The sequence below is a fragment of the Melanotaenia boesemani genome, chromosome 3 (genome assembly GCF_017639745.1).
Source record: "Melanotaenia boesemani isolate fMelBoe1 chromosome 3, fMelBoe1.pri, whole genome shotgun sequence".
NCBI classification, from domain to species: domain Eukaryota; kingdom Metazoa; phylum Chordata; class Actinopteri; order Atheriniformes; family Melanotaeniidae; genus Melanotaenia; species Melanotaenia boesemani.
Window position 1 is genome coordinate 25,755,680 of NC_055684.1, and position 13,071 is coordinate 25,768,750.

At 38.7% G+C, this 13,071-nt stretch overlaps 1 protein-coding gene across 2 annotated transcripts in view; it reads left to right on the top strand.

Annotated features, from left to right (window-relative positions):
* Positions 1-13,071, top strand: part of foxj3 (forkhead box J3) — an 84,264-nt gene that overhangs the window by 27,240 nt on the left and 43,953 nt on the right. For both annotated transcript variants that reach the window (XM_041979839.1, XM_041979840.1), the window contains exon 2: positions 12,305-12,791. In XM_041979839.1, coding sequence (XP_041835773.1) covers positions 12,471-12,791 — 321 coding nt within the window. In that variant the 5' untranslated portion in view covers positions 12,305-12,470. The remainder of the gene's footprint in view (positions 1-12,304; positions 12,792-13,071) is intronic.

A 13,071-nucleotide genomic window follows, 5' to 3' on the forward strand; every position in this document is an offset into this window, starting at 1 on the left:
TTTTGTTGCACAGCCTCACATTTCTTTGCTCTGCTGTGTTCCCTTGTTCAGCTGATGTCCACTGTGCTGCACACATATAGCTGCACAAGTTGAGGTGCAGTTAAATGACATCATGCTACCGGAAATGTGTGATCATGTGATATCACATTTTCTAGCGGTGTCAGAAAATCTTGCTGTATTATCTCGAACGATACGATATTGCACACATATACTCGCAGTAACAGAAAAAAAAAGAAGCAATTGTTTTTGCAATAAATGTGATAACTGCAGGTAATCAGATCATTTTCAGGATCAGAATACTTTATTAATCCCAGAGGAAATTGTGAGCACACAGTCGCTTCATACCAAATAAAGAAAGGATAAGATAAAGATAAAAATTACAATAAGAAAAAACACAAATTAGTTACAATATCTATATAAACTGATACAGAATCAATCCTGCCAGTGAGTAATATGTACAGTATTATCAGTATGATAAACAGTATAATGTAAATGTAATGCAAGGTGCGAATCTAAAGAAGTGGATGCTGTTGCTGTATGGAGGAGTTGTACAGTGTGATGGCCACAGGTAGGAATGATTTCCTGTCGTTCAGTGGAGCATTTCGGTGGTATCAGTTTCTCACTGAATTTACTCCTGTGACTAATCAGCAGGTTGTGAAGCAGGTGGGAGGTATAGCTCAGTACTAACTTTATTATGAACAACATTCTCCTCTCCGACTCCACCGTCAGAGAGTACAGCTCCATCCCCACAATGCTTTGCGGATCAGTTTGTTCAGTTTGTTTGTATCTGCAACCCTCAACGTGCTGCCCCAGCATGCAACATCATATAGGATGGCACCGGCCACAACAGGCTCATAAAACATCCTAAGCAGTGTTTGGCAGATGTTAAATGACCTCAAAACCTTGAGACGGCTCTGACCCTTCTTGTAAAGTGCAGTAGTGTTCTTAACTCGGTCCAGTTTATTGTCAACATGCACTCCAAGGTATTTGTAATCCTTCACCACTTCCACATTGATGCCCTGTAATAAAACAGGCATCGCTGATGTTTTGGATCTCCGAAAATCGATAATTATTAATAATCCTATCTACCACTTCTACTTGAACTTATTAAATTTGATGTTCAAAAAACCCTGGTCTACATTTTCCAATCCATTATCACATTTTTTTCAGAGTATGAGCGTCCTGTTCAAAACATTTGATCTTTGAACATGGTGGCATCCACCGTCTTAGCGTTTGCTGTGCAAATGTGGGAGCTAAGGGACCCGCAAAATAGACTGCATGTAAATGCTTTAGCGTACTTGGTTTATACTCCGACTTCCTGCTGCTGAACACCATCTTGTTTTTGTTTGTGTTCTATTCATGTTGTGACTGGGTTTTAGAAAAAATCAGATATAAGGGTATACATGTTTGGAAAGAGTGCTGAGGAGAAATCTGTGTGTTGTAATTAGATTTTTTTTTTAATAATCTGATAACTGCCATTATCTGATAAAACATATCAGATTATGCTGTCTATACGATCACTTGAATAATCTGGTAACTCCAGAAATCGGATAGCGGTCAGATTTTTGATGTGCGTGTGAATATGCTCAGTGACTTAATAAATCAAATTCAGCTTTTGGTGCTTAATTTTCTTTTGCTGAATTCTGATGACAAGCATGTGATTATTGACACTGACTGTTTGCTTCTTGGTAGGAAATAAAAATTACCATACTGGATTTCATTAAAGATAGATTTCTTACTTCAGTTATATATCTATCTCAGGCTAATTTTGACCCACTGCTTGGCTTGGAGGGAGGGAGGGGGAGGGGGGCAGTGGAGACTGATATAGGCCTTCCCCACCAAATGCTGGACCTGCCAGTTTCTTAAGTGGTCTACTTGTGATTCAGCAGGATCTTGCTGGCTGCCCGGCTGGCATGGAGTCAATCTCCCAAGAGGACTCTGTTAATGCTGGCCCCCAGGCTGTGGGACTGGAGTAATTGGGTTTGCATGGTTGGTGTCAGGACATCCCTGCCACCTTGAAAACAAAGGCCACCTCCCAGGCAAGCTGTTAGGGACTCCAAGACATCCCTCACAATCACTGCTCTGATTCACTGGAAAGGGCTTATTTCATTACAGTTTTTTTTCTTCTTTTTATGTTGACCTTACAAATTGCACAATGAGCTGGGTGCTTTGGTTCTTTCTCTATATTCATACCATTCCATTAATATGGAATGTGGTTGACTGCTGAGACCAGATCTAAAATTTACTTCTGTTGCATCTATTCACATTAAACTCTTAGTGTGGCTGTGTTTGGATTCAGAGGTTACAAAAGCTTTTGCTTGCTTTGTGGCCTCTCTAGACAGCCTGAAGCACCACTGTTGATCCCCAGACGCTTCGTATATCTTTGATCCTCTGTGCCTTTGCCTGGCCTGCTTCTTTCTGCAGCAGCTGAGTGCTTTTTGTCTTTACAGCATATTTAGGAGGCTTCCTCTTGTTTGGCATTGACTAATAAAACAAAAGTGTCTTATATTTTTTTATTTAAATTTTTTTTTAGGTTGGATCATCTCAGGATTTAGCGTTGGTTTGTCGACAACTCTTCCCACTGCCCAACAGTCACAGTTGCTCACCAGATTGACTGGCAGAATAATTATGGACTAGATGTGTTCAACCATAGGGGAAGTGGGATTGAGGGAGTATGGGAGTCAAAAGAGCATGCATACATTTATCTTTTTTTAGGAGCACAGCAGAGGAATCTGCCTATCTGAATCTTAAAACCAAATTTAACATAATGTAGCCAAGTTATAGCACTTACACATGGATTGCTATCTTGCACATTCGGTTAGCAGTGAAAGGCCTCAGTTGGCAGCCGGCTCTGGTGCAGTAAGATGAACAATGTGCTCAGATGCATGAGCGGTGAAGCGATAATTGACACATCCTAAAAATGCAAGTAAGGACTGGGTTATTAATGCGTTCTTCCTGGGGGGGGGATTGGGGGGGGGGATTGGGGGGGGGGTTCAGTGGAGCCATTAAGCCTTTAATTGAGAAGGAGGACTGACATTAAAAGTGTTGCCTTGGCATTGCTGTTACCTACTTTTTGTGTTTTAATGAAGATGAGGCTTAGGGTATTTCGCTGCATGATTACAGAGCTCACGTGCAAACAAAATACTGAAGCACACTTCTATTTTAGTTTGAGAGATCTCAAAAATAACTCTTAAGTCCTTTGCCTGCAGGGGTGGAAAAACTGAGGAGTTTCTCTTTTGACTGAAGGGCAGGTGAGCAGAGTTCCCACCCCTCCTTGTTTATACCCTTTGCAAATTGCTAGGAAAACAAGGGCTTCTCCCACGCTTGATATAAAGCCGTTGATATGGAAGGTATGACCTGGGTTTCGGTCGAAGTACAGATACCAAAGGCTTGTTACCAGGTTACATCACTGTTATTGTTGTGAGTGCATGTGCCAAATCTTCAGGCATAACAGAGGGAGCATGCTTAGCGATTCCCCTCCCTTTTGCCAAGTAACAATCACACTACAGGAAGATTCTTGTAATAATGAGCTTGCACTCTCTCTCTCTCTTTGCTGTATCTCTCCACACATACTAAAGTGTAGGAAACATTCAATAATCACTAGTGTAAACATATATTGTTGTCTATTTGACTCCTAGTGACATTGCTTTATATGCAGCATTCATCATGTTTGCAATTTTAAAGGACAGCACAGCAGCACAGTCGTCACTGGTCTTAATGTTTGTGTTTCTGTAGCAGAGCAGATGCATGCTGTTGGAGTGTTACCCTTGACAGATGCATGGCTGTAGTAAATAGGGATTAATCGTGGAAATTGCATATAAGTGCAGGAGAGCACTGCTCTGGTGCCTGTTATAGAGGTTCACAAGTCCTGTTTTGTAAGTCAAGTCTTTGGCCTTAAGTCAAGGTCAAGTCTTATGGCTCACTCACCTTTTATCCACTGACATTTTGTAACAACACTGATCTTTAGCTTAAACATCTGGACATTTTTTTGCTTTACTGAATTTGAAAAACCTATAGATGAACCTGGAAATGTATCCAGATTAGTAAATATGCTCAACATAACTTAAACAAGAGTGTACAAAAATCTATCAGGACCCACATATGTTTAAAATTAATACTGCAGTTGAAATAATTTTTCCCTGAATGTAAAGAGGAGGGCCAATATGTTACACTTTTGTAGAGTGTAGGGCTTAATGATTGTGAAAAAATTCTGATGATCATGATGATCAGCTGTGAGTCTATTTACTCGATCAAACATGGCTGAAATGTGTGTGACAACAGACAGTCGATTACTCCACTTCTGTTTGTAAGTTGCTGGAGAAGTTGAAGCTAGACAAGCAGAATGACCGAATGTTGAGCTAAGGGCAGCAAAATAAAAACCAGACAAGACTTGGTTATCCCCCGAAGATGAGACCATTGTTGAGAAGAAAAGTTAATCAACAGCTGTTTCCCAATTCAGGGTCTATGCACTTTGAAGTGCAGGTTCGTCAGCTACATTCATCACAGCGGCGTGCCAAGTCCTATTTGGAAGGCGCCTCTGAATCCACCTTACAAACTAGGGCTGGGCAATATGAATATAAAAATATATATTTATTTATAACTTTTTTTTTTTTTTTTGTCAAGTAACCAAAGAGACCGTTCTAATTTACAGCCTTCTGTGCTAAATACACTTTTATTAAGGATCAGCAGCACATGTGCATTAAAACAGTTGACTGAAATTAAAGTAGCTTCATATTAAATTAAATGTTCCTAAAACAAAATTATTGAAAAATACTTTTAAATGACAATAACAAAAAACAGCTGTGCAAAATGCAACAGAAAAGATGCTTTTAACTCAAAACAAGCTATCTCGATATAAACGATATTCCCTCTTTCTATATCGCGTCTGATAAAGTCTTGTTATATTTGAAAATCTACTGGCGGTGGTTCCTTCACGGCCTCTTTTCTCCCAGAATTCATTTCACACAACATGAATGAGCATCAAAGCTTCGAATAGTATGTTTTTCATTTACCTCATTTTAGTAGAAATGTGACAAAACCAAATACATTTAAAAACACATTTGTTGAACGGTGGCATTAAAAATCGTGTGATATTTGATATTCATGATTTTTAAAGGGGTTAATTGGCTGGATAACAAAAAACCCTCAAAAAGCTTTTTTTTTTAATTTTATATTATTCAGTTAAAAAGGTAAGATAGAACCAACTCAGTCAGTGTTGACGTTCACTAGATTGTCCTATGATATTCAAAACTTGTTCAGAGATTACAGTGATTTAACATCCTACGTTGCTGCTATGGGAAATTCTCATCAGCTAGGTAGGCTGTCTCATTTCACGAACAGTAAACGGCTTTGGAGTCCACGGACTACGTAGGCCACTCCATAGCCTATTATTTTTATACCACAAACGTTGCAGTTTCCTGCTCTTAGTCTTAGTCTTAGTCCTTTGATTAAGTTTTTAATACCTAGAACTTATTATAGTGCTGTAACAACAGATTTGTTAAATATGGGGTTGCTGTATTTGTTTTGATTGCGCGTGTGGATGTGTCTGTGTTTGTGTGACGTAATGTCACTGTTGTGTCTTGGAAAAATGATAGCGCACAAAAAACACACAACAGACAGGAGACCGGATAAAGAGGGGAAAAAAAAGATTATTTATGAGTCTCAAATCGTGAGTCTGAGTCAAGTCTCAGGTCTTTTGAGTGCAAGTCCAAGTCATATCACCAAGTCACTGGAGATGCAACTTAAGTACAACTCGAGTCCAAGTCCCAGATTCAAGTCCCCATCTATGGTACCTATAAACAGTCTTTTGTTTGCAAGTTAGAGTGAGAATGTAAGCTGAATGGCCTACTCTTGTTCTCAGTGAGGAAATGATGACGGTAATGCACAAGTATTTGAAGGGAAGTTCTTTTACGTAGGCAGCTAGATTTTCTTGGTAGACAAGTGTAGTACTGTTTATAAGTGATTACATATTTTAAAAACAGTTATCAGTATTTAGCATTTAAGATTAAAAGAAAATGTTTTAAAATGGCAAAATGCAATTTCCTTAGTAAAGACAAAAATATTTATATTTTATGTGCTTGTCATTATATTCCACACATTGACTAGATGTAGTAGCATGTTGACGTCTTATATTTGTTTTCCAAAACACGTGTAGTGTTGTGGTTTCTGAATTTACTTCTTGAATTTTACAGTTCTTCTGTCCTTGTATAATCTGTTTCAACACTTCTCTGTATTGGGAACTCCAAGCTTATTTTTGAACACTCTTTTTTTCTCTCTCATTGGCTAACACTTTTTTTTTTTTGTATTCACTCCTTTTCTTTGCGGTGACTCCTGTTCTTCTGCTTCAGTTTCCCTTTCTAACTTTCATTGTCATAGAGGTTATGTGACAATGGTTAAATGGACTCTTAAATAGGATATTTCACATCATGTTGGCACATTATCACAAATCTTGACAGCAGTGGTTTGAGATTGTTCCTTGTCAATCAAAAATACCATATTAGTTTTTAATTAATCATTATGAAGCACTGTATTTGGATTTTGTTCTGTTTAAACAATAACACAATATAAGATAAGCCGTTATAACTTTTTTCATGTAGATTTTAGTCACCATGGCCTGTAACGTAATTCTGACAATTCTCACAAGCAAAATTTGAACTATTTAAAAATATTAATCACTCATGAGGCTGTCTTTGGAATTATATTATGAAATTTCACGGCTGAATGCAGAAATTAATCTGTACAATATTGGGAAGATAACCTTTGTACAATATTTATTTAGTCTTTGTTGTTACTGCAGAACCATAAACAAGTTGCAATTTCACTAATGCACCATTTGCGATCGTTAGGAATGAAGGTGATATGTTATACAACATAATGCAAACGACAAAAAAGAGTACTTTCATATTACTTGTTGACATCTTCTTATTTTAACATGACAGCCACGAGCTACAAAATGTGATCCAGGTTTATTATTTTATGAGAAAAGATATTTTTTTAAGTCAAACTCTTCACTTGGTTTATGTATGTCAGGAACTACTTAAAAAGGGGTTTTAAAAGTGGTCCACAGTTTCTTACCAGTGGTGCTACAGAGTGGAAAATTTTAGCAGCACCCACACAACATTGAGGGGAATCTCTCAAATCAACACACAACACATTTGTACCTTTTCCATCTTAATATTGCTAATATTAAGTGAAGTAGTACTTAAAGAAAACATAAATTTATTTATAATGAATTTTGAGTCTTTATTATGAATTTTATAATAATTCTGATGTTAGAGGGGGAAGATTTTTTAGACATTTAGTTCTCTGACAGTCATTTTCCATGAAGTGTACAAAGACCATTTTTAACATGTGTGTACAAGTAGTACATATTAATCCTCCATTCAGTCTAAATATGAACTAGTATTAAATTGGTTCTTGTTGTTATTATATAAAATGTTGAAGACATTTAAGTGCTATTCACTGTAGCAATACCACAGTTGAAATATTAATTTTACTCTGGGCTATGCATTGTTAGGGGTACTAAAATTTTAAGTGCTTGTTAAGTACAGACATCAATTTTGCAATAGTGAAGAGGAGGAACAACTCTGATTTTATGACGCAGTTGCTGACTTACACCTTTCTACATACTTGCTTAACATGATGAAGTTGACGTAATCTTCTGTGTTGTATTGAGTAATCCCTGGTTGTTACTCAGCTTGTTGCCTCATTGGGGATTCTTGAATAAAAGAGTGTCTGGCACATGTATAATAACCTTGCTGTCAGTTTGACTGAACCACTTCAGAGCTCGTAGCCGAAACACAAAACACAGTCACTGATTTCCTGTCAGAGCTCAGTTGGCAGCAGTACTGTTGATAAGTCTTGTCAAGAACTTGGGAAATTAAGATGTTGCATAAATGCTTTCAATTTTTCATTGAGAGTTTAATCTGCCATTAATCCCCAGAGGATGAAGAAACTTTGAGTGCTGAATGGAGAATGAATTTGACTGTCCATTAGCCTTTTAAAAAAAATAGAAACAAATTAAAGTCAAGAAAGAAAAGTAACTTTTCTTTTATTGGTGATGACAATGATGGGACCAGTTTTCCTGGAACCACATAAAAGCACCTTGCTGTGTAGGATCAGTCTTTTTCCTTTCACTTATGGTCTTAAAACCTGAACCCTCATACTCCATTTGGATGCAAACTATTGCCAAAGGGTGCAGACCTTTTCTTTTCCCTGCCAGGCTTGATGCTAGGTAAACTGTGTCCTTCACAGCCACCTGAAGTCTTTTTATCTCCTCCGTCTTTTATTCACATCTAACCTGTTTCCTGGGAACATCACCCCCAAAGCCACTGGTGAACATACTCAGACAGCCCTTCCTGATCCAGCAGCATGTAGGGACTTGTACCAGTCCAACAGTGAGTAATGAAGGCAGCAGGGGGGCCTTCTTACTTCCTCCTAATATGTGCTACATCATTCCTGCCACTGCCCAAGCTTTTATAATTAAAACACCATCTTAGCCCTGCAGATTATTTCGCAGCTGGATCATTAGCATGCAAGGTCAAATGGCATGTGTCTGTGTGTATCGGGCACAGAGCTTTTTTTCATCAATCCTCATCTCATCACCTCTGGTTGCCATTTGCTCGGTTTGCAGAGGCATGTTTTCTTTATCATGTTTAAAGGATATTAAATTTGAAATGTTCTGGATTTCGATGCAGTAATTAGTCAATTAGTAAAGTGGAAAATCATTGGAGATTTTTACAGGAAATTTGATATTTTCTTGAAGTGCAAAAAATTTCAAATTGTGCCTAATTCTATTGAATATTTGTGTCTATTCTGTTCTGTAACACACCTGAACATTTCAGCCCGGACCACTGCAGCCATAATTGTGGGACATAATTTTGCCAGCTTTTATTATTTTCTGGAGCATTGCGTTCGTGTGTGCTCCTGTATTGGGTAGACCCAAAAATGAATATCAAGAAGAAAATCAAGAGAGATGATGAGCATTGAGCATTGATGTAGCACATATGGGCAACAAAACGATCTTTTATTAGCTTAACTTTTCTAGATCAGTAAATTTCAGAGTGGCAGCTGTGTTGGTTCAAGTGATAGCATGACAGTTACGTACAATCTGTACTGGTGGTCCAGTGAGATGTACCTGTAAATACTCACCTGTGTTGACAGGTGAGTCGTCAAACTCACCCTTCAATGCAGCCAGTCAACAAGTCTGCTCATTTACCAATCCACTCATGACTGCAGAAGTTGGGAAAGCAGCTTTTGAGCCATCTGTGTTTGTATGGAAGTGTTCAACCATTGAGCTATCATGATGCAAGTGTGTTAATGTTGCAGGGTTGCACTGTGAAGAGTAAGTAACTAGCTCTTCTCTAAGCGATCAGACTGAAGCAGCTAAAAATATCGAGAGTTATATACTGTTTACAAGTTTTACAGTGGTGATAAAGTATCTTAATATCCGCATAACTTCTCAAACCATCTCCACTGTATTAGCTTTATTTATTGTCCGTTTTCGTCTGCATGCTGCTAAAATTTAGAGTTTTGTTCAATGTGGCTAAGCAAGCTGTTTTAATGTTTTGCCAGCTTTCTTCATAGAGCTTCAACAAGCAGCCAAAGGAAGCATCTTTGAAAATAGTTTTGGGAAAATATTAAATATATTTTAAACAACAACCAGCTGGAACATGCAGATCATACAGATGGACAGTCCTCCCTCATTTCAGGCCTGCTGACATGGTCACTTCTGTTCTCCATCACATCCAACTTTAAAGCATCTAAGAGATAAACCTTTAGTGTTTCTCTCTCTCTCTCTCTCTCTCTCTCTCTCTCTCTCTCTCTCTCTCTCTCTCTGGGAGTATTTTTAAAAAAAGTTTATAGATGAAATGAAATTCGGCTCTGATTATAGGGAAGATTTAAGACCAATGCTCTGCACCATTAATGATCTCCTGGCATCAGATTTCTTTTTTTTTTTTTTTTTTTTTTTTTTTTTTGTTCTCTCTGAATCTTGTCTGGTTGTGCAAAAATGCCTTCATCATCAGCTCTGCTTGTTTGCAATGATAGCAGATATTGAACTGGCTGCTGGGCTCTTGCTAACCCCTGCTGTGAGAGATCAGTTGAAAAGGACTACCATGAAACATTTCAGTCCGACTGATGCTAATGGAGTTAGCCCAATTTCGGCATTTTTTTCTGTTCCTGCTGCATTTCATGTTGACATCAGAGTCCCATATGCTTAAGTTATCCCCCCCCCCCCCTCTACATATCCCATATATACACACAGTTATATTTATCACGTGTTAACGCAGGTTTTTTTTTTTTTTCTTTTTTTTTTCAAAGTTCTCTCTCACTGGAAACCACCAAGAAACCACATGCAGAGGTTTGCAGTCCTCTTCCCCCATGTCTCGCCCTGCTGTAGCGGTGGGTCTGATGTAATCAGGAGAGAGTGGGTTTATTAAAATGAGGAGACGTTTTCTGTCTCGTACTTAAAGAAGAAAAAGAACCAAAATTTATCTTTGTCCATCAAGACCCATGCAAATGGCCAGAAAATTGTGATTTTTGGATGGGAAACTGCTCCCAAAAGACAATGACACACTTTTTTTTTTTTCTTTAAACTAAATGCGGTTTTATGCAGGTGGCTGTTAAGTTTTGAGACAATTTAGACAATTTACAAATATGTTTTACAAATGTGAAGCATAAATTGGGCCTTCTTTTTCCTCTGGTTTAGTAAAGCTTGGGCATAGCGAGATCAAACTGACAGATTTGGAATCTTTTTTAAAAATGTGAGCTTTCATTAGAGGTGTTGTTTGTTTGTATTGATGCCATCGGGTGGACACGGGGAGACATAATTTGTATTTACATATGTTTTTGGACTTTGTGTACCTGGTCTTTTAATTGTTTGTTGTCTTAACTGTGTTTGGTGATGATAGAAATGGTTTTACTAAGCTGTTCTGAGATTCTGGACTTTCTGTGGATAACATGTTTATAGTTAAATTATTGTACACTCGTAAAACCGGATGTCAGCCCCTTAACGCCCGGTGAGGGAGGGTGCAGGCGCAAGATGGTAAGTTAAATAGTCAAGCTAAGAATGCAAAGTTATAGAAGTTATAGGCAAGAAATCTGGATAATGAACCACTAAAGGTGCATGGAAGAAAATTATTATGCCTTGTGTTAAAATTTTCTCTCCTCACCATCATCGTGCTTTCTGTCTGTTTGCCTAATGGCTGATATTCATCAGATATTGCTCCTTCTGTGTTTAGAAGGAAGCAGCTTCACAGCTTTAAATTCATCCTGCTGACTTTTTACCTTTTTAGTTAATAAAAAATGTCATGCTTTTTGTCATAAATATTTGATTTTATATATATTAAGAAATATTTTAACTGTTGCTGTTTAAAGAGAAAACTGTTGCTAAATCTGTTTGTTTAGTGCCTAACAAATAAACAGATTTAGTAGCAGTTTTAATGTTCGTAAACCAAAAACAAAAAAGGTTTTAAAGATATAATATTTGATCTGTTGAGTGCTTATGGTTTTTTCCTTCAGCCAGTATGATACTGCACATTCAAGCTTGCACATTCTCAGATAGACACTCAAAAGCACACACATGTGAGTGTGCTCAGTCAGGAAAAAAATCCCACAACTTAGTGAGGATTCCTCATTCTCGCAACTGTTCTCCCTCCTCTGACCTTACATACTGCAATATCATCCTACTCTGGCCCTCCTCCCCCAATATATTCTCATGTTCACCTATGTTTGCAACTTTTGGCCTTTCTACTCTGCTCATCTATTTTAAGACAGATGGCAGTGTGCCGAGAGGGACAGTGAGGCTTGCTGCTGGCTGACTGCTCTCTGCACAACATGGCTAACACACGTATAGCAGAGGACAGTTTGCAAGATGACGCTAGTTGGCTTGTTTACGGCTGAGGCTCCATTTGAGGGAAGCAGGAAGGCAGCAGGGAAGAAAATAGTGGGGGTTTACTACCCTCAAGAGAGTTGGAATTCCTCCTGAGCCATTCCCCCATTTGGCTGGCAGTTGTGAAAACAATTGCCTGGCATTTACTCTCTCTGTGCAGATGGAGTCCCAGCTATGAGTCAGCTTTAAGAGCAGCAAGTGGTGGAGAAAATGCTGGGCTTAAGATCTTCAGAACAGGGAATAGAATAGAGCTTTTGTGCATTTGTGCAAATTCTACAGAGCTGATTCCTCACTTTTGGTTTTCATTCTCTGCAGTATAGTTGATATGCATACAATTTTTCAAATGTAAAGTTGTTCCTTGAAACAAAGACTAGTTTACTAATATAAGCATCTCTCTCTCTCCTTTTTCTCTAGAGTTGACCCACAGAAGATGATGTGCTAATGTCTTGAGCTGAGGGGTCCTGATTTCATCCCCACTCAACTTTGTCCATTCTCACACCTGAGACGCTTTTGATCAGGCACCAACAGTAATCACCACCTCCACCTTTTCCCCATTCCCCCTTCCCAGTCTGCCGTCACAATGGCGTCGGAGCTGGAGAGCAGCCTGACGTCCATGGATTGGCTTCCTCAGCTGACCATGCAGGCAGCCATCCGCAAGGCTGATGCCCAGAATGCCCATGGGCCAGGCATGGGCAAGAAGAGTACCCTACTGGATCATAACACCACTTTGGATCAGGAGGAGGTGCAGCAGCACAAAGACGGCAAGCCTCCCTACAGCTACGCCAGCCTTATCACGTTTGCTATCAACAGCTCGCCAAAGAAGAAGATGACACTGAGCGAGATCTACCAGTGGATCTGTGATAACTTTCCTTACTACAGGGAGGCGGGCAGTGGCTGGAAGGTAAGGAAAGAGATGTCGTAGTTCCTGTACAGTTGTTGTCAAGCAACAGTGAGGGACTCGGGCACAGGTGAATGAGCACAGTCAGTACATGCTGGGATAAATCTATTGTTTTTTTTTTCTTGTGATTTCTACAGATTTGTTAACACTAAGTAACATTTAGTCTTTATTACCATTCTAAGTTGAACTGATTGATCACATGATTTGTGTCAGTTTCTTTTCATTTGTTTTTTTTTGGTTGTGAAAAATCCCTTTGACTGTACATTTTGTGAAAAGTTGTTGA